The following is a 27,608-nucleotide window of genomic DNA, read 5'->3' as shown; positions in this document are numbered from 1 at the left end:
TAATGATGTAATAATAATAATAAATTTGCAATAAAATTAGTTTATTATATTGAGTTTGCATTAGTTATTATTTTGTAAATGATAAGAATAATTATTGTTATTATTTTTAGTATTCAAGTTTGATCAATTGCCTGACCCCCCCCCCCTTTCCAAATGTTCTGGTGACGCACATAAATTGGGTTGCATTTCGAGAGCCGCAACTAACTATAGTCCAAAGTAACTTTTCGAAGTTTAATTGGTAAGTAGATTTTTTTCCGAAACTCGAGACACGATCCAGATTTTTCTTCCATAAGTAGAGAGTGAAGTATATCTAATGTGTCATTTTCTCCATATTTAGCTTTTGTTCGGATGCCTCTCTAAGCTGTAGGTCCACTCCCGACTAGTTGGTTGGTTGACTTGGTGAGTCCACTTTATACACAGTTAGGTTAATCGAGACTGGACCTACAGTTTAAAGTGGGAACCCAACCACTATGTGCCTCCACCGGGTATCGAACCCGGGACCCGTTGATTACAATACAAGGCAACGACGCTACCACTGCGCCATCGGGAAGGCCCCAGTCCTGACTAGTTCCCAAGGTGTCGAACCCAGGATCTCTTGATTACAAGGCGAGTGCCTTAGATACTACACTGTCGGGTAGATTAATCTAATATTATATTTGTTTATTGGTTTAATAATTCCTGAGAGATTTACTCTAAGGCAGAGGCGTCCCCTGAACGCATGCGTCAATTGTGGGAAAAAGGACAGATTGCTCTGCGACGACATTAATTAGCATTTCTACATTCTAATTTCTTCATATAGGAGAAGCATTTATTTTACACGAGAGCGCTCAACTAAGATTATATTACATTTCTTGGATCTGTAGTGACGCATGCGTCAATTGTGGGAAAAGAATTAGTACTTTCTTTCACTTCAGATCCAAGAAATGTAATATAAGCTTAGTTGATCGCTCTCGTGTAAAATAAATACTTCTCCTATATGAAGAAATTAGAATGTAGAAATGCTCAGTAATGTCGTCGAAGAGCAAGCTGTCCTTTTTCCTACAATTGACGCATGCGCAGCATGCGTTCAGAAGGCACCTCTCTTCTAAGGTAAGAAATTTCGTTTACTCCGATTGGAAAAACGTTTTTGGGGCGATTTCTTCCGTGTGCCTTCGCTTATGAAACGTTCAGATAGTTGATGCATTTAACACCAGTCGGCATGTCGTACGGTCTGATACATCACGCTATCTCGCGGGGAAATGGTGAACTTTTAGGAAAAAAGCAAGATTATGGACTATGAGAAAACCTTCATGTTTCGATTGATTTCGTTAGTTTTACTTCGCTTTTTGTGCCACTTTTGGCTAATTTGCGAACATGGGGGTGAGTGGTGATGTGATGAAATTGATGAATGGACTTTCACAAAGGCCCAAGTCGGGATTCGAACCCGAGACTTCTGAGAAACATTCATTAATAATGCGCGTTAAAAAGTACAGGCATTACACAGTGTGTCCCACATAAAACCGTTACGCATCGTATGTATCGTTCAGTACCGGTTTTATTTGGGACACTCTTTATTTTCTAGATATTGGAAGGCTCAGATTCTAGCATTAGTTGTTTAAAAAGCATTCTGACATATTTTTATTAGTCATGCTGACATTTTTAAGAATGAACCGAACCTATTTTGTAGAATAAACCTCACGTATTATCAGTGGCGTCGCTAAACCCTTTTTGGGGGGACTTCAGCCCCCCCAATCCCTCGGTAAGCCCCCCCAACTTTTAGCTATTATTACATACAGTATTTCGAGAAAACATATTTGAACAATTGTTAATGCAGGAACATACCTATAGATACAAAAAATTACCTGAAGAACTTGACATTAGTGATGGTTCAAGCCGTTCATTTGTGCGAGTCGACTCATGAGCGCTCGCTCACTGAGAAGAGTCGTTCAAATGAGTCGTTCAAAAGAGTCGCCAAGCTTCTTTTTCTCGAAACACATGCCTGAAGAGGGGGAAGGGGGTAGGAGGTGTTGAAGCAGATGATTGTATTTAAGTAAACGAACACAACGTACGTCCTTCAAGATTAATAAATTGTATTGCATTTTTGTGCATGTATGTGTGCGTGTAGCCGACTAGATGGCCAAGATTCTGAAGTAATCGACATTTGATCTTGCCACAGAAGTTCCCGGGTTCTAGTCCCGGTCTGGGCAAGGATATTCTTTACGAGTGTCCCTTCATCTATATCATCACGCATCATCCTCATCGTCGCGATTACTTAAAATTTGAAGAAAAGCGGCATAAAATAAGAAAAATACAAATACGATTCTGTATGTGTGTGGATATACATATATGTGTAAACAGTAAACACACACACACAAACAAAATTTATTGAACATACTTGTTTTCATTACTCTGTCTCATGAGTGAGATTTTCTATATTTGTATCTTGTTTCAGTTTACATTTCATATTGCGGATAATGCAAATTATGCAGTACGATAGCATACACAGAAATGCTATATAATTATATCAACCTTTTATTAGTAATAACGTGCATTACATATTCTTCCTTTTTTGCATTCGATCACTGGTTTTAATATCGCAACAAAATGCACTCCAGATCTGCGCTGCGACACATGCTTGCATTTCCACGAGCATCGCTCGTTCACGACTCTTGAAACAGCACGAAGAGTCACAGCACAGTCCCACGACTCTTTCCCCATCATTCGTTCACGACTCGCGAGTCGGCACGAAGAGTCATTAAGCACCTTAGCGACTCTTCTCCTCCCTCATCGTTCACGACTCGCGAGTCGGCACGAAGAGTCATTAAGCACCTTAACGACTCTTCTCCTCCCTCATCGTTCACGACTCGCGAGTCGGCACGAAGAGTCATTAAGCACCTTAACGACTCGCTCGCCTTAGCGACTCTTCTCCTCACTCATCGTTCGCTCGCGAGTCGCGAGCTCACTTACACAAGGCGCGGGTGCGGCAGTCTCGCCAGCAGACTGGATCTACAGTTTAAAGTAGGATCCACCCGCTCGCTCTCCGCGGATGGCTAACAGCTGTGTTTAAGAAATATATATCGCTCTTGAACATTATCCATGTCCATCCCATATCCGTCTGACTACCATGCTCAAGGTCCCGGGTTCGATCCCCGGCCGGTTCAAATCCGGGAACTTTTCTAACGGTGAAAGCGGCCCCGGCGCCCACCCAGCGTCGAATAACATGGGTACCTGGGGGAAACCCTGGGGGGTAAAGGCGGTCAGGGGCGTGATGCTGATCACATCACCCCCACTCACGACCGGATCAAGAAAGTGTGGGGCGTTACCACCACACCCCCTATACGCCTTCATGGCGTGGTGCTATGCACAGGGGAGCACTTTTATCCCATATCCATGTCCATAGCTTTTTGTTGTTCTACAGTCATTCAATATAAGTTTCTGCCAATATCATAATGTATGATCGAATTTCTATAAAGCGGGCCAAATTATACGTATGTATTTTTTTTAATGTTGCTTTCTACTAGTAAAACACCTTAACACGTAGGCTCACCGCAGATGGCCAACAGCTGTTTATATCACTCGTGAACATGACCCATGTCCATCTTGCGTAGTTGTTCCTAATTCTGCAGTCATTCAATAAAAGATTTTTTGCAGTATCATGTACGATGAGATTTATGATTAAACTTCTATATTTATTCTTTAATGCTGTTTTCATTAGTAAAATATTTACACGTTAATGTTAATGAAATATTTCACGTCATATGAAAACGATTTTGTCAGACAATGTTTAAAGTTCACTTCATGCTCGGGATTGAAGCTACATTTTAAACTGGGGGTCTAAATCATTGGGCAAGGTGCCTCCACAGAGGATCGAATCCGAGACAGGAAGCGATTTCCTTACCAGGATTTAACAAGGAATGAAAGGATGGCCGAATAACATAAATAAAACATACTCCATGGTGCATGTTCTTTGTTTCTTGGTTTCTATGTTGGCCAGCTTGAAATAATCTTGGAGTGACAGATAAGTGGTGTCGCCCTCCTCAAAGTAAGCCTATTGACACCGAAAGTTCCGGGTTCGAACCCCAGCCCAGAGATGAGTGGTAATCTGTATTTAACCTCTTGTCAATTACTCTAATCACCATCCATCCTCCGTCGTTGCCTTCTAACGATACCTGGTGGATCCCACTTTAAACTGTAGATCCAGTCCCGATTAGCTTATCTGTACGTAAAATTCATTCATCCTCGCTGTCAATACTAAGTAATTACGTATAAAAGATGCATAAAATACAACAAAGCGTGTTAGGCAGTTAAAATATTAAAATTGAATTAATAAATTATAAAATATAATTACTCCATGCTAATTTATAAGAAATTATAGCATTTTAAAATTTGTTTGTTCCTTAATGGGAAAATAACTAGTAGCTTATTTCTTCTGTTCATTCTCATGTTAACAGATTTGTTTTCTTGGATAAATAAAATTGAACGTGTAAATTAAAAGGTTTACATGTGCACGAAGCGGAAGAGCAACTCGATCGAGTATCGTGGTGAGACAAGATGACTTGGCACATCGTTTCAACTCGTGAATGAGAATGCATATCTTGTTCGCGATTTGATTTCAAGTTAAAAACACCTGTTTGGTCTTGTTCGCTTATCGATTTCAAAGCATAAATCGGTATCGTTACTCCAATGAGACGAGATTCTCGGACAGTACATTTTACACAGAGTGTCTCTCATCAGCTCACCAACTTTGGAAGGGTTGGCCCTGTTTTCATTGCGATTTTGTAATGTCCTGCTACTTGTGAAACTGATTCACTTCCAACAATTTCAGTCGCCTCCGTGGAGGAGTGGTTAGAACAGTGCGCTAAGAGGAATCTCGGAATTGAGTGTCACTTCATCAATTTCATTATATCATCACTGATTTTCATGTTCGCGATTAGCCAAAGTGGCAGAAGAGCAAAGCCTGGGCAAAAGTGGTATCCGGAGCCGCTATGTGTTTCCACCGAATATCGGCCTCAGGACTCCCTGCCCTCGTGCCGCGATGTGCTAACCACTCCGCCACGGGAGCCGGCCCTCCCCATCACATCTCTGTTTTATACTAAAGGCTATGATTGAATATGAATTTAAAATTTTGTGTGCGTCACTTAGGCTATTTTGCACCCTTCACTTTATACGGGATCCAGACCCTTACCACAACTAAAATAACATAACTGTAATGTCCTGTAGTAACTAAAATATTAAAATAATCTGACCGGTTAAAAGCTGAGGCTGTAAAGGCACTCAGCACACATAAGGACAAAACACACACACACATTCCTACGAAAATTATACTGGCCGTAGGTATAGACGCCAGAGCCTCGTTAGTCTGCAAAATGCAGTCCAGGGTGTACTACGTGGAAGTGAGGTTGACAATTGGGTGTACTACGTGGAAGGATCATCCCTTACATCCCTTAAACTATATTTCTCGAGACCCTTGATGTGCTAACCACGCCGGCATACATTATAGAATACTTGAGTTAGTTTTGTCAATATTAATTTTATTGATTGCATTTTTGTTTTGCAATGATTTTGCGCACTGAATTTTCATATTTATCTTTGCTTTTCATTTGTGTTTTACTTTTATTTTGTATATAATGCTGTGTTTCTAATGGAGTAAATTTGTGATTCGTCTCTAATAACGTTATCATTCCAATGTGATTTAAATTTTAATCTTCTAATCTCACGTGTATAATATGTAAGTATATGTATGTACACATGCATACAGAGAGAAAGAGAGAGCGATTGTATTGGGAAATTGCATGATATGATCGTTAGAGGGGAAATCCCCACCGTTCCCCGCATAATTTCAAATTTGTTCCTTGTATTACACAAAATATATTAAATTAATGTTATAACAAATTGAATATCCATTATAGATCGGATTATAAGAAATTGCGTATAACTGCGTGTGTGAGCGTGTGTTTGTCTCTCAGGTTCTTTATTTAAAAAATCAGAAAAACAGAACATAATGTAGTATTCAAATATAAAAAGACCTTCATTTCACGAGTCCACTTATAATTAATTCATTATCATGTGGTTTGTTCTATTAGGTAATTCTTAACTGAATATAAAAAATTGTAAGTTATAATTTTTGTTTTAATACATGTTTGTTATTTTCACTAAAGGTTTATCATTTGAACTTGTGCTTGCTGCTTGTATTACGTCATTTTTGGATTTGGAGTAACAGAAAACAAAAGGTGTTTATTGTCTTTGATCTTGCTTTAGAAAATAATGATTGGTTGATTGATTTGGTTTATTTTACTTCGCCTTTCTGTCACTTTTTTTGTGTAATCGCGAAGATCAGGATGAGTAATGAGGTGTACTAACCACTCCACCATGGAGGCCGGCGCTTTAGAAAATAATTAAAAGTAACAATCGCTTGATTCACCCTAATAGCATACTGGTTAACGCTGTCATGTATTAAAATGGTCTGCTTGGCAAAAATTGTTATAAGTCCACTTTTATGCTCCAATAGGCTAATCGGGTCTCCCCGATGGCGTAGTGATAACGTCGCCGGTAATCAAGGGGTACCGTGTTCAATACAAAGTGGAGGTTCGGATCCCACTTTAAACTGTAGGTCAAGTCCCGACTATCCTATCTGCACATAAAGTGCACTTAAACAATAACAACTCAAAATAGGCTAATCGGAATATTGTAATCAAGAGGTCTGTGCCTAACACCTTCCCAAAATTTTTACAAGACTCCCCTAATATTTTTACTAACATTTAATTTCTTGTAATTTTAGCGCTAATGGTTTGGCCGAACTTGAAACTACAGGACAAATTTGTTGGCTGTTCTTCGCTGCCCGTCATGGGCTGAGGTTGCGCGCGCTCTCTCTGCAAACAACACTCGCGAGTCGCGAGCTCGCGAGTCGACTCTTTCCTTCGTTCAAAGAGTCGCTAAAGTGTGCCACGACTCTTTGAACGAAGGAAAGAGTCGACTCGCGAGCATGCTCCTTCCCCTCTCATCGTACACGGCACGTTTCAGCCAGCTTTTTACTAAACTAGGGGTAGGGAAAAGGAACAGAGAGGACCCCCCTCCCTCTCCTCTCCAGTCCCCATTTGCTGCCCGCAGAATCGACTTGCTTTCTTTCAAAAATTCCGGCCGCCAGGCGAGTATACACTTGCGCATACGCCTTTCTCGCAAAATTCGTGGAAAGGAGAGGGAATAATGGAATAATAGTTGCTTGGCGGGCGGAGGAGTCGTGGCACACATACGACTCTTTGAACGTGTCGTTCAATTCTGGTGAACGAGTCGTTCACCGCTCACAAGAGAGAGTCGTTACTTTTGAACGACTCGTTCACGAACGACCCATCACTACTTGACATACACCATCACATCCATAGTACATTTAATGAACGCCATTCCCAAAGACATGTTTCCGAACTTATGCAGAATGTTGCAAATTGCAGTGACAATTCCTGTGACATCAGCATCGTGTGAGAGGAGTTTTGCTGTTTGAAGAGAATCAAGACATTTTTGCGTAATAGTAAGGGCCAAGACAGACTTTCCTCACTTGCAATACTGGCCATAGAAAAGGAAGAGTGTCATGAATTGTGTTATTGATAATTTTGCAAGAAATTCGAACCGCAGAGTACAGCTGATACATAAAGACATAGTTCACCAGCATTAGAAAAACAGGACAAGAATATCCATCTGTTTTCATAAAAATTAATGCAGTAAGTCTATGTTAGTTTTAATTCCTTATGCTTGTTATATATTATTGACTTATTAATCACTTTGCTATTTTCAAACATTAAAAATATTTACAATAGTAGTAAGTCATGTATCTGGTTGCAGCCCCCCCAAAGCAGATGGCCTAGCGACGCCACTGCGTATTATTGAAGAAACAATCTAATATATTTGTATGGAATCAACATGGCGTATTTTTGACTAATCATGCTGACATTTCTACATATTTTGTAGAGTAAATCTTACATATTCTTGGAGAACTGTTCTTGGAGGTATTTCTAGAATGAATCTGACATTTTAAAAAATAACCTTCCCCTTTTAAAAAATACATCTCGCAAATAGTCAGATTTTCATCCTCGAAAGCCAATCAGATATTTCATTTACTTTGTATTTTGGTCTCTTGAGATCTTGTCTTACGAGTGTGCTGATCGTTTGAAGCTCAATTTCGGCCATCGATGGTTGCAGGTTCAAATCCTCGCGTAGTATAATAACCATAGTTGCGATTAGTATAAAAAGAATAGCGTCGCTAACTAACAAGATATATTTTTGTGTGTTTCAGGGCCTGTGACTTAGCCGGATGATTGTTGGGAGGATATAGTCAATACTTTCTTAAAGAATGTGTTAAGTTTCTTTGGTTCGGTGGAATGCCGTCATTGGTAGGCCGTGAATGGCAACCCGAACTCACATTGCAATTATTACACTTTATCCACACTCACTAGGAACACTGCGTTTAATCCATGTCAGTTTTCCACCTGTCCAACACGCATTTGAATCAGCCATGATACCGTGTAACGATTCATGGCCTACCAATAATGACGTAGTATGTAAACAAAGATATATTTTGGCATGTATCGATTTAAGAAGGTATTGTTATGATCCCAAGTAGAGTGCTGCGTGGAGAGGGTTTCGCTCGAGTGCCAAATAGTTCACACGGACGACGCTAGGTAGCGTACGGAATCGAGAGGTTCTTCGCTCGAGCGAAAAACGCTCGAACAAGCAAAACGAGCGGTGTATGCTCGAATCCCAGTAGTGCATGCATAACAGTAATTTATCTGAGGTAGTGGGCCCTCAAATATGGATCATTATGTGAAAGATGCAGTGAAATTGAAACTTCAGTAAACGTAGTCATTATTTCCATGTTTAAATGTAGTTTACTCTATCTTACCAATACATTGATATATGAAAATGAAATAGATGATTGTGGGCTGAAACTGCCAAGACGGATATTTTACATACCTACATGTGTCTCCGATTATTGTCACATTAAAATGATATTCCATTGTTTACACTCGAGGGTGGGATACTCGAACGAGTACTCTAATCCCCAGTCTGTGGGTACTTCGAAATAAATCCATAGCCCCCTTATAAAATTCCTGAGTACGCCACTGCTCTAGTGTCAATACACGGACCAATTCCTTTGTCTCTTTCCAGGGGCAGTCGGCCAACAACCTGTTGCTGCTCCACCTGGGCATCGTGGACATCCTCCTCTGCACTGTGTTCCTTGTCTTCTCGTCTCCCAGCATCCTCCGCGGCGGATGGGTCGGCGGCTCGCCCCTCTGCAGCTTCCAAGGGTTCCTCTTCACTCTCCTGCACCCCGTGGCGCTGTGGACCGTCTGCGGCCTCAACTGCGACCGCTACTACGCCATATCAGCCCCCCTGCACTACGCCAACCTGGTCAGCACCCGCAAGGTGGCGCTTTTCCTGGGTGGTTCCTGGATGATCAGCTTCATCCTCTGCATTCCACCTTTGTTCGTCGCCGCCCCGTACAGGTACAGTCCGGACCTAGGCGGGTGCGCTCCTGACTTCACCCTATCCGATGGTGCCATTTGGTACGCGGCCGTCCTGACGTTAGCAACCTTGGTGATACCTGCAGTGCTGGTCTTTGGATGCAACCTGAGGATCTTGATGATCGCCAGGTACCATCGGCATCGCATCGCGTCGGCGATTTATGAGGTCACCTTATCGGCGCAGGTCACCATCACTCATCAACGAAATCCGTTCTATCTGACCAAGTTCAGAGGACGCAATGCTGTGGTGACCGTTCTTCAGCTGCTAGGCTCGTTCACTGTCCTCTACGTCCCGTACTACTGCATGATCCTGTGGCAAGCGAGCGTCGGGGATCAGGTCCATCCACTGTTCTGCACTCTCGCCACTTCTTTCTTGACATGTTCCCCGCCAATCAACGGCTTCATCTACGGCGTGAAGAGCAAAGTGTTGAGGAAGACCTTCCAGAACTACTGGCGGAAGAAGATGACCAAGAGTGAGGTCAACCAGGAGATTCAAGCCAGGACGCCGTCCACCTGTGGCTCTCGCAGACCATCCCTCACTCCTCTGGGTCTCCTAGGTCGCCCGGCGCTGAACCTCCACCGTCGCCTGTCCGAGGTGTTGCTGGAACAGAACCGAAGCCCGCGCCCGAAGATCCAGAGGATAGCCTCCGAAATGTCCTGGAGACCTTCGGGACTAACTTCCAGCGATCTTCTCCCGAAACGATCCAGGTCTGTCCGAGAACGGACCAAGCATGCAAGTTTCAACACGCTCCAAGTCCCGAGCTTCAACGCGTCCGACGATGACCTGTTCAGGTCCCCGCAGAGCGTCAGCGTATCGGTGGACGTCTTCAACAGTCCGATGGCAGGTACTCCGACGCCGTTGCTGCTGAGGAGATCCGACGAGGAGAAGAGGACTTTGGGGCACAGCCTCAGCAGCGCCAACCTCTTCTTCCAGAGGTTCATGAGGCGCGAGGAGGCCTCGACTCCTCCGAAGAGGACTCCGCAGCGATCACCGAGGATTCTGATCACCAGGGCGTACTCCGAAGAGGATCAGAGTCCAAAGTTCGGATCGCCAACTCCGGACAGCCAGAACAAGAGACGCCATCTTCAGCGCCAGGCGACCATTTTGGGGCCGGACAGTTTCGATCAAGGCAGCGACAACTCCTCGACCAGCGGCAGCTGCGAGGAAATCCGCCGCTGCTTCTCCCTGGAGGATATTTCCGAGACTAGCACGGCCAACCTCTTCGCGGACAATCCGAAGTCGATCCCCGAAACTGAGCAAAATGGCGGACTCTGGATCAAGGCCCTTGGCGACGATGTCAGGAGGAAGCAAGGAATAAAGCCATATCTCCTCTCCTGGCCAACCAGGAGGAAAAACTTGTCCATCAAAACACAGACTAAAACCAAGAGTGTCGTAGATGTAGCCGGAAGTGGACACGAGTTCGTCCTCTAACGTTAGATGTATTTATTTTAATATGTCCGCGAATCTGTGATCATGTGTGGAACCGGAGACATTATTGGACATATTCTGTGCGAGATTTTCCGCGGCGTATGAGTGAATGTGAGGCAAATATGCAAGGTGATATAACTAAAGCTTTCGATAGATTAACGACAAAAGTCCTTCGATCCTTATGTCAGCCGGTGCAGACAAAATGGCTTCAGGTTAACTTCATCAAGTGCTCTGCAGGGTGACGTGGTATTGTCCGTCAAATTGTGTCATGGAATTCCCAGCAATATATGCTACATAAGTATTCTCAATATTTATAACACCAATCGTTTATCTCAAATATCACTGAAAAACTGAAATCTTGAGCATACATGGTGCATTTATCATTTGTTCTATCTCATAGATAAGAAATCTGCTTTCGTTATCAGTAGATATGAGTATGACCTCCCCATAGCTTCCTCGTTGAAATCAGGCGGTAGGTTCGATGCCCAGTAAAGGTACATTTAGTGGATTGCATTCCATTTGAAACTGCAAACAAGCTTTGAGTATAGATCAGAATTACATGCACGTATCAAATCATGATCTCGACCCCGAAGGTTCCGAGTTCGAGTCAAGGGCAGATCATGATCTTTCCTTTGTGTTTTTTCCCTATTTCATCTAACCATCATTCATTCTTGTCGTTTTCTGTTGATTCTGCTGGGCTCACAAAACATTATTTTCCTCACCCTTGTCAGCTCACTTTCTTGTCTCTCTAATGTTTACCAAAGGATATCTGTTCAAACTCAGGTAAAAATATTGAAAACCAATCTTAATTATCCATAAATCACAGTACAAACATCTAGGGACCAGTAATATTACCTTACTCACTTTCGCGTTGTCCATTTCCTGCTGTGGCTAATTTTATACAGGGTGTTTCTAAAGGTCGTTTACAACGCTTGGGAGGTGATTCCTCACACGAAAACAAGCAAAAAGTCTAAGTTCCATTTTTACGACTGAGGCTTCGTTTCCGAGATAGGAGCCTCGCAAAAGGTGACAAAGTGAACGTCACACCTAACTGGGACGAATACTATCACAGATAGAGAGGCGGTTCCAAGGGAATCATAAAGGAATCGTATGTGCTCAGTCCGGAAGTCACTATGAAAAGTTCACTGCACGCATGCGCAATGGAGTCCTCAAAGGAATTGGGGATTTCCAGCAACAACAATGCATGGAAAAGGTATGTAACGCAGCAAGAAGGACCGTGACAATGAGAAATGCGTTCAAGACAACACATCCCGACCTCAAACATCAAAACATGACCACCGAACACAAAATCCGAAAAGTTGAGCACGGTTGCATACCCCAGTTACACGCGAGGAATGAACGAATCATGTCATGTGGCATACGAGAGACAGGAGGAGGGAAAGAAAAACACAATATCAGATGATTGCGACAACGTGTATTTTTACACGCGACAACTACGTAATATCCCCCCCCCACACACACACAACAAAAAACAAATGCTACAATATCTTACGCACAGACAGTCCGTGTCACTGTACACCAACTGAAGATGTCACTTTCACCACACAAAGGGGGTGGGGAGCAATACCAAAAGTGTTCTCACTGGTATTTGCCGAGGGCAATAATCACAGACGGTTTTCAAAATGTCTGCCGTTTATTTCTACGCAGAGATGACAGCGACGAATCAAGGATTGTCGAGTACGAGCAAACAAGCCAGGTGTATCTGCTACCGTCGCTGCGGCGACGTTGATGCGAGCAACGAGGTCCTCAGCTGATGTGACAGGTGTGTCGTATACGAGGGTTTTCATTTCTCCCCAGAAGAAAAAATCGAGAGGGTTGAGATCTGGCGACCTCGGTGGCCATGGCACAGGCTCATCCCTACCAATGAACCTATTGCGAAACACGTCATGCAGGAAATGTCGTACATTACGATCGAAATGAGCTGGTGCACCATCGTGTTGGTACCACATTTCTTGCCGCAGTGCCAAAGGTACGGTCTCCAACAGTTCAGTCAGAACCTCACTAAGAAATGCATGATACGTGCGACCATTCAGGCGAACAGGGAGAATGTATGGTCCAATTAAATGATCATGTACTATCCCGCACCACACATTCACTGAAAACCTGTGCTGGTGATGGGCCACAAAAAGTGCATGTGGGTTGTCAAAGTCCCATACATGACTGTTTCTACTATTGAAGACATCCATCCTGGTGAAAATGGCTTCATCTGTCCACAATACGTTTGCCCCGAAGTGAGGGTTTGTGTCCAGCTGATGCAACAACCATTGGCAAAACTCCATACGAGGGCGAAAGTCACGAGGTAACAGTTCTTGTACTTTCTGCAGTTTAAAAGAGTGCATTCCTTCATCTGACAACACTCGCCAAACATTCACATGAGACGTGTTTCGTGCCCGAGCGAGCACTCGCGTACTGGTGCCAGGATGTTCTGCGACCGCTGTTAACACATCTTCTGCAAACTGATGTGTGCGTACACTTCGGGGTCTTCCAACTTCTTGTCGCGGTGGTAACACTGACCCTGTTTCACGCAGTCGACTGTCCACTACCTGAAAGAAGGTGTGAGACGGTAAACGTCTATGTGGAAAGCGTTCTCCATAAAGACGCCTTGCCTCACGGCTATTACCACGTGCCTCCCCATACATGAGATGCATGTCTGCTAGCTGCTGGGTCGTATACGCAGCCATCTGTGTAATAGGGAGCTGGAACTGCAAAGTATTGTTTTTGTTTAACACTGGCACACTGCACAAATTGGCCGTATCACCGTACGAACACCACAGACCAATTGTTGCGATACTTGACTTGCCCACTCCACCACGTCAACTTCTTTCAATGCAACATACTAGTACTCTTCAATGCGTATGACAACCTAGAGCGAACTGCTGATCATATCCCAGCACCTGCAACACGATTGGGACGACTGCCGGAGAGAACCAACCCTTCGAGCTCCTCTCGCGGGAACAGCAGTCATGAAGGTCAAACGTAGACTACGAGAGCCAGACTTGCCTGTGCAGCGCTTCCAAAACTGGTCTCTTTTACGTCACAATGATCGCGTGCGAACACTTTTGGTATTGCTCCCCACCCCCTTTGTGTGGTGAAAGTGACATCTTCAGTTGGTGTACAGTGACACGGACTGTCTGTGCGTAAGATATTGTAGCATTTGTTGTTTGTTGTGTGTGTGTGGGGGGGGGGGGGATATTACGTAGTTGTCGCGTGTAAAAATACACGTTGTCGCAATCATCTGATATTGTGTTTTTCTTTCCCTCCTCCTGTCTCTCGTATGCCACATGACATGATTCGTTCATTCCTCGCGTGTAACTGGGGTATGCAACCGTGCTCAACTTTTCGGATTTTGTGTTCGGTGGTCATGTTTTGATGTTTGAGGTCGGGATGTGTTGTCTTGAACGCATTTCTCATTGTCACGGTCCTTCTTGCTGCGTTACATACCTTTTCCATGCATTGTTGTTGCTGGAAATCCCCAATTCCTTTGAGGACTCCATTGCGCATGCGTGCAGTGAACTTTTCATAGTGACTTCCGGACTGAGCACATACGATTCCTTTATGATTCCCTTGGAACCGCCTCTCTATCTGTGATAGTATTCGTCCCAGTTAGGTGTGACGTTCACTTTGTCACCTTTTGCGAGGCTCCTATCTCGGAAACGAAGCCTCAGTCGTAAAAATGGAACTTAGACTTTTTGCTTGTTTTCGTGTGAGGAATCACCTCCCAAGCGTTGTAAACGACCTTTAGAAACACCCTGTATATCTTATTCCTGTCCAATATGCCATGCATTTTTCCTACCTTACAGTTCCTTTGTTGCTCTACGTTTATTATCTGGATTTCTCGTTTGTTTTCATCGCAAGTTATCTTCTTCCACATGCTATTGCGTGCTTCTACTTGTTTCTTTTTCTCTACTTAGGTCTCTTCCATGTATTTCTCCGCTTCTCTTTCGGTTTTTTGTCTTGTTGCTTTCCTGTAGTGAGTACTTCGTGCTCCTTCTTTAGTTTATCATCTGTTCCGTAATTTTCCTCTTCCTACCGATCCTTCATCTCTATATTTTATTACCTTGTTATAGTTTTTAATGTAGTAACTTCCGTATTATCATTGCTGTTGTCTTGCATTTTTATATTGTAATTGTTATACTCTGTCTCCTATTATTTTCTTTCGATCCGCTTCGTTTATCGTTTAGTTCAATTTGATATTTTCTCATGAGTTTGTTTATATAGTCATTTACTACATTTCCATCTTTTGTAATTGCTCTGCATTCTTCTTGGTTTCTCTTGCATTTCTTTGCTTTTATGTTATTTTCTTATTATACCTTTACCTAGTTCCTATTATTTACATAGTACCTGTTCTAAATTTTTCGTTTTTCATTATATTGCCCAATGCAAAGAAAGTGGTCACCGAATTGTTTTGGGCGAAAATTTTACTTTGACGTATCCTCTTCTTGAACTTCCTTTATCCAATACCATTCGTACGTGTGTTACTCTTAGTTTATCTTATTGCTTTGTTTCAAGTACTGTCTTGAACTAACTTCGTGCAATTTCTGTCTCTAGTACACTTTCTAGTCTTCATTCTTCGCAGTTACCTTTCCATTAGTTTGTTGCTTCATCTGCTTCCCTGTACGGCTCTTCCACGTAGAGAAAAATACCCTCTGTCACCGTCATCCAATTTTCAACCCCAAGCGAGCGAAGGTAGCGTTCAATTAGTTATTTGGCTGGCCCTGCGTTGCCACAATGTACGTCGTTCTCCAACACATCTGCTGTGGTGACAGCGACAGGAGTAAACAAGTGACTGTCCATTTTAGTTCGCGAGCTGGCCGCAGTCTTTCTCTGCATGATACGACTGTGTTACATTTACCTCGTTATCTTTCACACGTAGTCCACACTTCTAATGGTTTCTCTGTTCCTACGTTGTTTCTTCTTCTACTCTCTTGTGCCTTCTCTCATACGCGTGCGCACACTTTCTGATTAGGGGTAAAAGCCTTGATTAAAGATCAGGGAAAGAAAAACTACATTTCATCTCGCTATTTTACATACTCTGTATTGATACCTTCCAAACAGGCGTGTATGTAGAACCCTTCCTTCCCGAAAACGCCAATCTTGTGTACATTTAGTGAAATTTTGGATCTAAATATAAATACGCATTACCTCGGTTGCGAGAATGGAATTCGTATTTACTCCAAGTAAAGAAAACCCCAATGCAGATAAAATCCACGGCTCTTCATGAACTAAAGATTTCACTACACACACGGTTGTGAATGAATGTCCATATACGAGTATTTACAAATATTGGATAGCGTATGAAGCTTCACTGGTCCAACATTAGCAGTCTGCAGTCTTGCAAAACATACCCTATCCTACGATGCTAGTCTTCTGATCTATTCTGTAGCATTGGTTTTTTCATCGCAAGGGGTAACTTTAAGGATTGTGACAGCAGTTGTGAAACAAAATTGTGATGTTTATCGTACATCCGTGTAAAGATAAAATTTCGGAGAATACGTCGATATATTACACAGACCAGACAGAACATAACGTAAAGAATAACTGGAATAAAGCAATCATGCTCCGAACACAACAGCTCAACCAAAGCTCAACTCGTAGCTGCCGATAGGGATGAAGCCTCACGTGACTGCAGCGGCGCCGCCTATTGGCTGCGGTTCCGGAACGCCGGCTAGGAGCATTCGATTTCTTACTCCAGTTATTCTGTACTTTATCCTCTGCAAGGTATGTGTGATATACAGGCGCATTATTAACCGAAATCTCATCTTTACATTCATGTACGATACACATCACGATTTTTGTTTCATAACTGCTGGCACAATCCTTACGAATGCAAAATCTAATACTGTCGAATACGGAAAAAAACACATGACAACTTTCTTTGGACTCAATCTTGCTCAGTGATGCCACACAGGTCAATCTGTGATGACAGACGTGTTAAGTATAGCAATCGAACTTAAGATATGAGGCAATAGCTCTAAACATATAATGAATTGAAATGTTCTCATCTGAGAGTGCAATTTTTTTGCTTTCACCTCACCTATCTGCTTTTGTGATTGAGACTATTTCTTCAATACCTGCTATTATACAATAGGGATTGGGTAACTTCCCCCTTCCTGTGCGCACGCCTATGCCTTTCCACACACACACATATGTGTGTGTGTGTGTCTACACACATACTTCTAATGGAAAAAAAATGTTTAAGACCAAATTTGTCCAACCTTCTTCCCACTATAAAATTACCCGAATGAAATAAACAGAACAGAAGTACACAAAATAAATTATTTTCGTAGCTTTATACACATTCTCGGAGCTGATAGCAATTCTCATCACCTTGCATATTGAGCGAGTACAAGCATGTGTGTGTATGGATGACGTGTCTGAACCTGACGAAAAATCAAGGACCAATATTCACATACGTGTACAACAATGGCTCTGTTGTTGCTTTTGTACATATATATTTTTTGCCTTGTAGCTCGAAATAGTGCGTATATTTTTAGTAATTGTTAATGATCTCATTTGTTTTGTGTACCCTTCCTATAGAGATAATGTGAGCATGACGTCATCACCATGCGTCTGTACAAAGCTGTTGATTGCATAAAGGCTTGTTGATAGAAGAGTTGTTGTTTTTTGGGTTTGGGGTGCTGGAGCAACACCTACAATGAAGCCTAAGCAGAGGTAAATGACGTCATCCGTGGCGGGCTACTTATTTCTCATGTAATGATAGCTTTTCAAGTAAATATTTCGACAACGTAGAGACAAGGGTATTCAGACCATTTCATCGAGAAAATTTCAAATTGATTTTTAATATAGGTGAAATCCAGTGGCGACGATTAGGGGGGGGGGCGAGGGGGCAGTTGCCCCCCACACTTTTCGCCACTTTTGCCATCGCACTTTGCTAACTCTTATCTACAAAGGGAATGTACTGTATTTGCCCCACCAGTTTCGGCACCTTCCCCCCCCGGTTATAGAACCCAATCGCCGCCACTGGTGAGATCACAAACACACCGCGTGGAACAGCAGGGAGGAACATGATGGAAAAAATAGGAGAGAAAGCTCTGGAAAGAAAATGTGATAGAGATGGAATGAAACAAAGCACAGAAAATGAGACAGTGTAAGATAAAAGTAGAGAAAGAGAGTGACAGACAAATAGGGTGAAAGTGGAATAATGAAAGAGAAGGTATAAATGAGTAAGAAATATGGAGAGAATCTTATATAGGGTGTGCACTGGAGTGGAGACGCAATGGAGCGAAATTATTTTCTCATCTGGATTCATGCACAGAAAGGCTAATCGGGACTGGACCTACAGATTAAAGTGGGATCCGAAGCACTATATGCCTTCACCGGGTATCGAGCCTGGGACCCTTTGATTACAAGGCGTCTACGTTACCACTACACCATGGAGAAGGCACTGCTGACTTTTTGTGCGTAATTGTCAATGAAAAATAATGTGAAAATTCTCAATAATTCACTATTATGGTATAGTTATCCAACTTCGGAAGGTCTCACGCGCTTCTTTTCTTAATTACTACTCTGGGAAAATTTCTAAAGCATGCACAGGCACGTTTCAACAACTCCATAATCCATCACAGATTGTGGATTTCGTTTGCAGATATTTCCGGGATCAGTTCACGCCATAGAAATTCGTAGTAGATTTACTCCAATATAACCGTCAAGTTTCCAGAAGAGCAGCTTGTCTTATCTGTAAGTTCCACGATGATAATTATAATCGACCTTGTCAAAAAGGAAGAAAAGCAGACAATCGCTGTAAAGTAAAACATACCAAACCATTTCACATTCACCTTGGGCAGTGTTTGAAACAGTGTGCGAAATCTTACGGGGGGCAGGTGGGATCCCCTGCCCTCCCACCAAGAAAGTTCGGGGAGGACAGTTTTTGTTGTAACAAGAAAGGAAAGCAATTAGCATTGGCTTTAAATATACTTTATTACAGATAATATTGAAAACATACTCGAAGAATGAAGTTAATGCCTATTTCTGTGTGTGTTTGAATGTTGCATGGTTTCTTTCTCCATCTCTGCAGAGACTACTAACAGTAACCACAGAATACCCTTATCTGTGCTGTAACAGAGTAACTCTTTTGCAATAGAAGTAAAGATCGACAATTATTTTGCTGCGCAAGATTGTAATTTTTAAGTATACTAGTGATACAACGAAACTCTACAAGTGAGTACAATCTATTTTACATGACGTATTTAATAACAAATGTACACAGAGCTAAGTGCACCTGTAAAGATGAAAAAATCATATTAATATAATTTTTTTTTCTTCTGGTGCGTTCAGCTCTGTGTCCATTGGTTATTAAATACGTCATGTCGTGTGCAGAAAATATCCTCCAAAATCCGGGCATACAGTTTGAAATTTTCCTTGAAATCGGATAATTACAACGTCAGTGTTTCCACCTGTTTGTCAATTCTAATGCAGTTCTGCCACAGCGAAATTTTCATGTCGAATGATAATAATTGTGCAAGGAATCGGTTGATATTTTCTCACGTCACCCTGGAACCTCTTGATTACCCTATGTCATCTTCAAGTCTAAGAGAAACGGCACGCACAAGGTACTGTGATTCACCTTTCCAGTTTGTGTATAAAAAAAGGAAATGTTGCGAAGCAAAGGGTTTCCAACCGCCCAGCCAGTTTATATCTCGGAAGACAACTCCTTCCTCTTCTGGTTCGAATTGTTGGGTTTCGAACACCTTGAAGTCCTCGCTAATCTCCCCCAAAGCAACACCACACTTCAGGAGCTTCTGAACAGCCAGTTTTTGAAGCAAGGTCGGTTGGGGAGCTGAAAAAAGAAGGAAACTGTGCTGCGCATTAAATACACTCCTCACAAAAAGTTTGGAAGTTACGTTAGACAATAGGTGACACACGACCTTGGTATCTGTCTGGTCGACGTTCTCGTCTTTTCGCCGACGTATGTCACCGTGCCCAGTGGCGTGCCCAGGGGGGGTTGGTGGGGGTTAAACCCCCCCCCCCATTGGTTTCGTCATTTAAAAAATTCAAAGCAGAAATACATTTTATTTCATAAATTGCCAATATTGTAAAATGTTTACATTTGGCAATGAGAAATGTATTGCTTCTTCAATTACTTTTGATAATATTGGAGTTGAGTTACAGCAATGCACAAGCATTCATTCATTCCTTAGTCACTGAAAAGGAAGGAGAATTTCCTTCTCAGTATGGTCAAGAAAAGAGCCGCAACCCTTGGAATGCGAACTGAAGGAATCCCTCCTCCCCTTTCTTTCACCCACGATGACCCTCTTAGGAGAATGACCCTCCCTTTCCTGTTACGACAGTGCTGCTAACTTCCCTTTTCTTTCTTTCCCCTTCTTATACCATTTATGCCAGCAGAGCAAAGTTCTGTGAGATTTGAATCACTACAATTAGTAGCAAAGTAAGTCGAAATCTTATTTCGCACCTGGATGCATATTTATTTCAAAATATCAATAATTATAATAATAATAATAATTGTTGCAGGCAGTAGCGAGGCATGGTTTTACGAAGGAGGCAAGCGATGTTTTGTACAATAGCATGCCGGGAGGAAGGGAGGGATGCGTTATATAGCGCAACTGGCCCAGTCAGTTTCATAAACAAAATAAAAGCAATTAATATGCCAAAATATTATACGTTTTACTCTTGTGCTCTTTACAAATTAGATATTTTTTTCGCAACCAATTTCCAGCCTTCAGTTTATTGAATTTTCCTGTAACATGTGTGAAAGATCTCGCTTGAATTTGTGCGTAAATAATTTAGCAGTTGCCAACACTACTGACACTGACACTACTGGTTGCTGTCAACACTGGTGACGTAATTTGATCTGGACCAAGCTGGATGCATGGTTCAGACATTCGACCGCCCGGTATCTTTCTCCCAAGTCCTGGTGTTCACTGGGGTTGTAGCGAGTTGCAGTCTGCAAGGTAGCAAGTCGAAGTGGTCGTGTTGTGTGTTACGTTTCTGCATGTGTAATAGATTTTTGAGGTGGAACTAAAGATGGATAGAAAAAAGAGGAGAAATACATTATTAGATTATTTCAAAAAGAAACAAAAAATGGAAGTTGAAGCTTCACCTTCCACAAATAGAACGTCAGAAAAGGTCGATTTAAGTTCAGAGGAATTCCATCCGAATTGCGAGAGTGAAACGTGCGAACTTTCAGACTCTTGATATTCAACAAGAAGGCATAACAGAAGATATTGCAAACCTTGTTGCAAAATTATGTCAAGGAACTGTCGAGGTAAGTGACGTTCATTATTTGATAGCAGATATATCCATAGGCGGATTTAGAATTGTTTTTCTGGGAGGGCACAGCATGTGCTGTAAGCATACGATCGTGTGTGTGCAGGGGAGGGGTGTGCCCGCGTGTGTATGTCTGGAAGACGTGTGTAGGATGTCACCCTATATCACCAATAAACTTTCGCAGGGCGAGAGAACATGATGATGAACAAGTTTCCTCAATGATTTCAGGGGCCTCACCGATGGTGGTGTAATCAAAGAGGTCCTGGGTTTGATCCCCTGTGAAGGTGCATTGCACAGTGGTACGTATCCCGATTTAAACTTTAAGACCAGTCCCGATTAACGTATCTGAATATAAAATGGACTTTAAAATCATTTACTTTTTGTTTTGTTCACGAACCCTCGAAAAACGATATTACTTATCTTATAGATCCACCAAGGTATTTGAAACCCTGGCGTCGGAGCAGTGGCACTAATGTCGCTAGTGTATATGTATGCAACCACATTATAAAATCACGGTTGGCATGGACAGTTTTATTATTTTGTAGGAAAGGGATAAAGTTTGTATTACGACACGGGATAGACTAGATAGGCATCCTATTAACTGTAAATATTCCTTACAAATCTTCTGAATATTTCTCTTGTACAAACGCAACAAATACAATAAGTAATATACGTGTGCAGTAATAAATTCATTTTCTGAAAGCATCTTTTCTGGCATCAGTGGTCGAAGTAGGTGATGCTGCCTCCAGTTAAGAAAGTTTCACAAATCATACCCCCAATTAGAATAATTTTCATATTGAGCATCCTCCACCTACTGTATTGTCTCCATGTTGATCCATACAAGGATGTACCCCCTCGTATTTCCAAAATCGATCAAACATCCCCTCCCTTTTCGGCTACGAATTTGCATTTCGAGCACTGTCTGGCAAGATTTTGTCGGGCTCAGTGACAGATCCTGTGGTGCGGTACTGGGCTTCGGAGCGGAAGGGGGGAGTGGCCCCTTCAACAGTTGGTTTCGCAGTTCCATAACGTTAACATTATACACAATTCCTCTCCATAGACCTAATATGAAAATGAATATGACACATTAATGACACTGTAGTAGAAAATGTTAATTACTGAAGCGGTTCGTATTTGTTTGTCGACTGTCAAACAAATGTTTTGACCAATAATATAATAATACAATGCCAAAAATGTACACAATATTTAGCAAAACCATCTCCACAACAAGTACAATCTTGATTGAATTGATGTTTTAAATCCACTTTATGCACAGTAAGGCTAATCGGGACTGGGCCTAAAGTTTAAAGTGAGATCCGAACCACTATTAGCCTCCACCGGGTATCGAACCCGGGACACCTTGATTACAAGACGACGACGCTCACACTGAAATGAAACTGTGGTATCGTCATCTTACAGCAATGCAAAGACGTCTAGTAAATGCTCTTGAAGCAATTGATATATGCAGTGAAGTAATATTTCCCTGGGTAAACACACGTTTGCTCATATTATGTACGATCCCGGTAACAACAACATCAAATGAGAAATCATTCTCAACTTTGAGGCACTTGAAGACCTATCTTCGAAATACCATTTGCGAAGAAAGATTAAATGGGTTAGCTGCTCTGAACATTCACCGGGATATAAAAGTTACTTGTGACGACAGGTTGCCAGAACTCGCACAGAAACCTGGATGCCTAAATTTCGGAATTTAAATTGTTGAACTGTGGTACCTTATTTATTACTGTCTTTAAGATATCAAGTAGTCTTAATCTCTTTAATGTTGTTACAATGTTGAGTGAACATATTTTTTGTTTAAAAATTATATTTGAGCAATTAAATATAAAATATTAATAATTTGGAAATATTCAAGCAGGTGCTTTTATATGATGCAATAAAAACATGAAGCATCCATAGCAAATACATTGATTGCGTTCATTGGGGTAAAATCCAAGTATATTAATTATCTAATTTATTACAAGAAATTTGACCTGTGAACTGGAAAATGTGTTAGATTCATAACCCCCCCCCCTTACGAAAATCCTGGGCACGCGCCTGACCGTGCCTATCACCTATTGCCTAATATAATAATATTCCAAACTTGTTGTGCCTAAATGAACAATATTCCAAACTTTTTGTGAGGAGTGTATATTCAGGATAAAGTTCCTTTTTTCGAGATCTAATATAGCGTCGAACAGAAAGGTTGTTTACCTGAACAACCTACGTATACAAGCTGTGAAAGTTTGTACAGTGTGTAACAAAAGTCCGGGAACACTTTAAAAAATTATTGTAGCCAAACGAGTAGCATTACAAAGTGACAGAGTACATCATTTCAAAGAGTAAAGTTGTAAGTTTTCTCCTCATTACAGGTGTTACGTGCAGTTCAATATATCGCCGCTAGGTGGTGTCATAATCAAAATGGCGCTTTCTGGAGCTGAGAAGGCTTTCTGCGTGCTAGAATTTAACAAAAGAAAGAGTGCAACGGATGTTTTTTTTTTTGTTTGTTTTTTTTGCGAGGTTATGTAAAGGACCATGTAATATGTCCCTCCTCTTCCACGTGATGTTGTGGAACTCAAAAGGAGGATTGAAAAATTAAGAGCCATCAGTCTCGGAAGACATGTCACATGTTGGGCCGTGTGTGGGAAGAGTTTGATTGTCGGGTCACTCATGGTTCCCACATAGAGTGTTTGTAAAGTGAGTGTTGTTGAAAAAACTTACAACTTTACTCTTTGAAATGGTGTACTTTGTAATGCTACTCGTTTGGCTACAATAATTTATTTAAAGTGTTCCCGGACTTTTGTTACACGCTGTACAGTGGCATGTTTTATAGCTATCTTGTTTATACTGCATATTTCGAGCCGAGACCGAGACAGGCATTTACAACACGAGACGAGACAAGATCACTCCAAAGTCTCGTCTTGTCTCGATACCATCCCTATAGTGGATATTTCGGGGACAGCTACAGAAATAAAACTACTGTGTGCTACAACGCAATCCAGTGTTAAAAAACTGAGATTTATACAGTATTTAATCAGTTCATCATCCCACCTCATCGCCTCGAGGTAACAAGTTAAGTAAATCTTAATTTAAAAACTGATCAATAAAATATGGTTCGTACTTTCTGCCTGAATTTATAAATTAACCATCTGTAGTTTTTACAGTACCTATGGAGCGTATTGTGATTATTGGTCGGATTCGTAGCTCCAACTTGTTTCATTCGTCGACTTACCCTCTTTGGGACCTATGATCCCGATGCTTATAGAACTGCTGCTGAAATCAGAGGCGGTGGCCCCTACTTTGTGCCAACCCCTTCCTTCGAATATAGTCCCTTCTGAACCAATCAGGAACCTGGAAAGTAAGACATTTATACATCATATTTACCTTATTAACATGTTAAGCACGTTTTATATGAAGTCAAAGTTAAATAATTTGCAACTGCTGGTTTCTTCTATGTTCCCAGATGTGCATAACAGATTACTTCTAGCAACAAGTTTTACGAAATTCAAGCTAAAACATTTAAAACTTGCCATAACAAGATTACTTACGCATCTAAATCTAAACTTCATGGAGTAATAGATCTCTGAGGGCCAAGACCCTTCGTTGTGTGATGTGTGGTCAGATTATCGTGTCTCATTGCTGTTGTATTCTGGATTTCGTGACCAGAGTCCCCTACTTAGTAAAGCTTAGCCAGGATAAGAATGTTCCTGTGGCGCAGTAGTCGCAGGGCACACAGGCACGAGACAAGCGAAAGCAAGTGTAGAAAAACAAATGACAGTGCACTTGAGTTTGCCGGGTGCTGATTAAGCAATTTGTCCTCACGATGCTGGGGCAACACTAAAATTTGAGAGCTGCCTCTATCGGACGCAGGAGGTCTTGGGGAAAAGAGCTCGGAAACAGAGCTCATCAGCATCAGTTTTAATTTCAACCAATTTACAAGCTTTGCGACACTTTCAATTCGTCAAATTCTCCTGACTTTCCGGACAACCCTCGTATGATCAATTGTGTCCTATATACAGGCACGTATCTATAACCATATTTAGGGACGGGTCCGAACCGAGTGCCTCACATGTAATAATATTAATAATAATAGTATTAGTAATAATAATAAAATTATTACTAATAGGTTGATAAGATTAATAATAATAATGTTATTAAAATAGATAAATTCATAATAATTATTATTATTACTGCGGGGCGGCATGGGTTCGAGTCCGCCTGGGTTCAGTCTCTGGGTCCTTGGCCTGTGTATAGGACCGGTGGCAACCCACCATCGTGAGGAAATTGGGGAGCTACGAGTGAGTAGCGTAACTCGGTCTGGGAAATCTCCTATAACGTCTAAGGGTTCGACGTGCTGACCCCACGTCACTCCATTACCGGTTGAAGAACTCCACACCTCTAGATAGGATTGTGGGAGGGAGACTGGCAGTCGGGAGATACGTCAAGGCTCTTCTAGGGCTGTCGAGCCACAGATTATTATTATTATTATATCTAAAAATTGAAATATAACAGCACATTCACGATCAAGCATATTTCTACATAAGATCACTAATATGTGTATAAAACAGCTGTCCTACCAAAGAAATTAATCTCAAAACCAATTTTAAGTGGTATTTATTGTATACTAAAAAGATTGTTAGCTTCAGCTTCAGTAAAGTTCCTGATTATAATTATTATGTGCATTATTATTAGTAGCGTGTGGTAAGGAGTTGGACAATTCTCGGTTGTAACAATCCCATTGACTCTACCACGCAAAACTGTATAATAACAACCTAACCTTATCTTTATGTAAGTTCTGCAAAAGTAAAGCAAGTTCATATTATACAATAGTAAACAGGTATTTTGCTTATTTAATTTTGGACTTGGTAAGTCTTTCTGGAGGGATCCAGACCTCCCTTCTAATACGTATTTGGCTATGTACTTACGAATATCCTATGTCGTCCCAGTGGAGACGATCCATATGGTAATCCTGTATTCTCTGCACTGCAAGTTTACACATCGGTATAGCCCAGCATGGCGGGGTGCCAGTTCGATGGGTAATTACATAATCCACCGGAAATATGGAGTAATTTACTCTGACTGGCGATCTTCCTCCCCATTTCTCTCTGGTCAGAATCAAAGGACACGTTAGGGGTGGAGTAACTGTAAGATTAGCACATAAACAACGAAGTTACGTATGGAACTGTACATTGGGATTCATGAGTATTACCGTGCAAATTGTCCATGACTATTTTCATTAATTTTTCTCTTATATCCTATGTGTTTTTAAGCGATGGATTTTTATGTATGCTGGTGCAGAAGTTGTCTACAGCTTGTTTTGAGTTTTCTATTAATTCTTGAAGCTCTTATTGGGTCAAATAAAGTGCACGGACATGGTGATGGACAATTTGCACGATAATACTCATGAATCCCACTGTACAGGGTCAACGAAGTTAGTAATAAGGCGTGTTTTATATAGCGTATATTGATACACTTGTAGATTGAATTGTATGTTCTGTAAATATGCTGTATAAAGAAACAAACTGGCGGAGTACCAAGTGAGGTGAGTGTACATTTATGCAAGAATGCGTGCATTCTCTGTGATGGTTGTTTATTGCACAAAATATTTGTATTGTACTTGAAATAAAACAGCATATTGAACTCATGAAGTAATTGCAACCTATGCGTAAGTATCACAAAACTGAAGAGGATACGAAAAAATGTTAATGTTTTGATACATACAGGTTTCTACTGCAAGGAAACATGTCCAAATCAGTAACAAAATGTGCATCATTGCGCCTGCTTCATCCGAAAACTCTTTATGTTTGTTTGGAACTGCCCTTGTACATTTCTTATCTTTCATGTTTAATATACAGCTAAGGTTATATTTTGCTAGAGGGGACTACTAAGTTGTGTCATTAAGTTACATTAAGAAATCAGGAAGAATTAACTAAAGGTCAGGCTATCTAAACATATTTTAAACGAGGAACATTAAGATGGAATCAAAACCTAGTGATGAGCTTCACAAATATTTTCTTCTTATACCCTAACAGAAACTTGAAATATGTACCGTAGCCATCTAGTGTCAGACTGGAGTTTCTTAATTGAAGCTTTTACAACGTACGTAGCAAAACTTCGGAGAGGGGGAGAAGATGGTGATACCGCACGTTTCGAATAAATAGAACATTTTTATGGAGACCGCTCGAAGGAAATTAGCAGAAACTTAACAGAATTGCGATTTCAACAGCATAGGTCTATGTTTTCCCGTCTGTTGCTACTGTCACATACACAATGTTGCCCCTTCCGCTAATGAGTAAAGCTGGGTTCCACATGTCCGCTCTTTCATTATGTAAATAAAACAAAGCAAAATCTTGATTAAAACAGCAATAAGTAGACCTACATATGGAAGGTCACATGTCCCTCATTCTGAAGTTGGTAATTCTTTC

The 27,608-nt window shown here is 41.4% G+C and overlaps 2 protein-coding genes across 3 annotated transcripts in view; one reads left to right on the top strand and one right to left on the bottom strand.

Moving 5' to 3' along the window:
- Positions 1 to 11,806, top strand: part of LOC145989215 (uncharacterized) — a 159,572-nt gene extending 147,766 nt beyond the window's left edge. For both annotated transcript variants that reach the window (XM_083124521.1, XM_083124522.1), the window contains exon 4: positions 9,136 to 11,806. In XM_083124521.1, the coding sequence (XP_082980647.1) occupies positions 9,136 to 10,923 (1,788 nt within the window). In that variant the 3' untranslated portion in view covers positions 10,924 to 11,806. The remainder of the gene's footprint in view (positions 1 to 9,135) is intronic.
- A 5,044-nt stretch (positions 11,807 to 16,850) lies between these two features.
- On the bottom strand, positions 16,851 to 26,182 carry LOC145988978 (peptidoglycan-recognition protein 2-like). Its single transcript, XM_083124281.1, has 4 exons — positions 26,109 to 26,182; positions 24,416 to 24,534; positions 19,683 to 19,738; positions 16,851 to 16,970 (listed from the first exon to the last, which is right to left on the bottom strand). The coding sequence occupies exons 1-4, from the start codon at positions 26,180 to 26,182 to the stop codon at positions 16,851 to 16,853; spliced, it is 369 nt and encodes a 122-aa protein (XP_082980407.1).
- Between the last annotated feature and the right edge of the window lie 1,426 nt (positions 26,183 to 27,608).

The sequence above is a fragment of the Lepisma saccharinum genome, chromosome 6 (genome assembly GCF_977018435.1).
Source record: "Lepisma saccharinum chromosome 6, izLepSacc3.1, whole genome shotgun sequence".
In the NCBI taxonomy this organism is placed as follows: Eukaryota; Metazoa; Arthropoda; class Insecta; order Zygentoma; family Lepismatidae; genus Lepisma; species Lepisma saccharinum.
The sequence above is the reverse complement of the archived record's forward strand: the minus strand, read 5'-3'. Positions and strand labels throughout refer to the sequence as shown.

Bases quoted from the DNA above. Each gene is read 5' to 3' on its own strand.
- LOC145988978 (XM_083124281.1), bottom strand. From the start codon at position 26,182: ATGTGTAAACTTGCAGTGCAGAGAATACAGGATTACCATATGGATCGT. The intron at 24,535-26,108 runs GTAAGTACATAG...CTTACTTTCCAG, and splicing joins TGGGACGACATAGGATATTC to GTTCCTGATTGGTTCAGAAG. The intron at 16,971-19,682 runs GTTGCTTTGGGG...CAGATAGGTGAG, and splicing joins AGAAGCTCCTGAAGTGTGGT to GTGAAAGCAAAAAAATTGCA.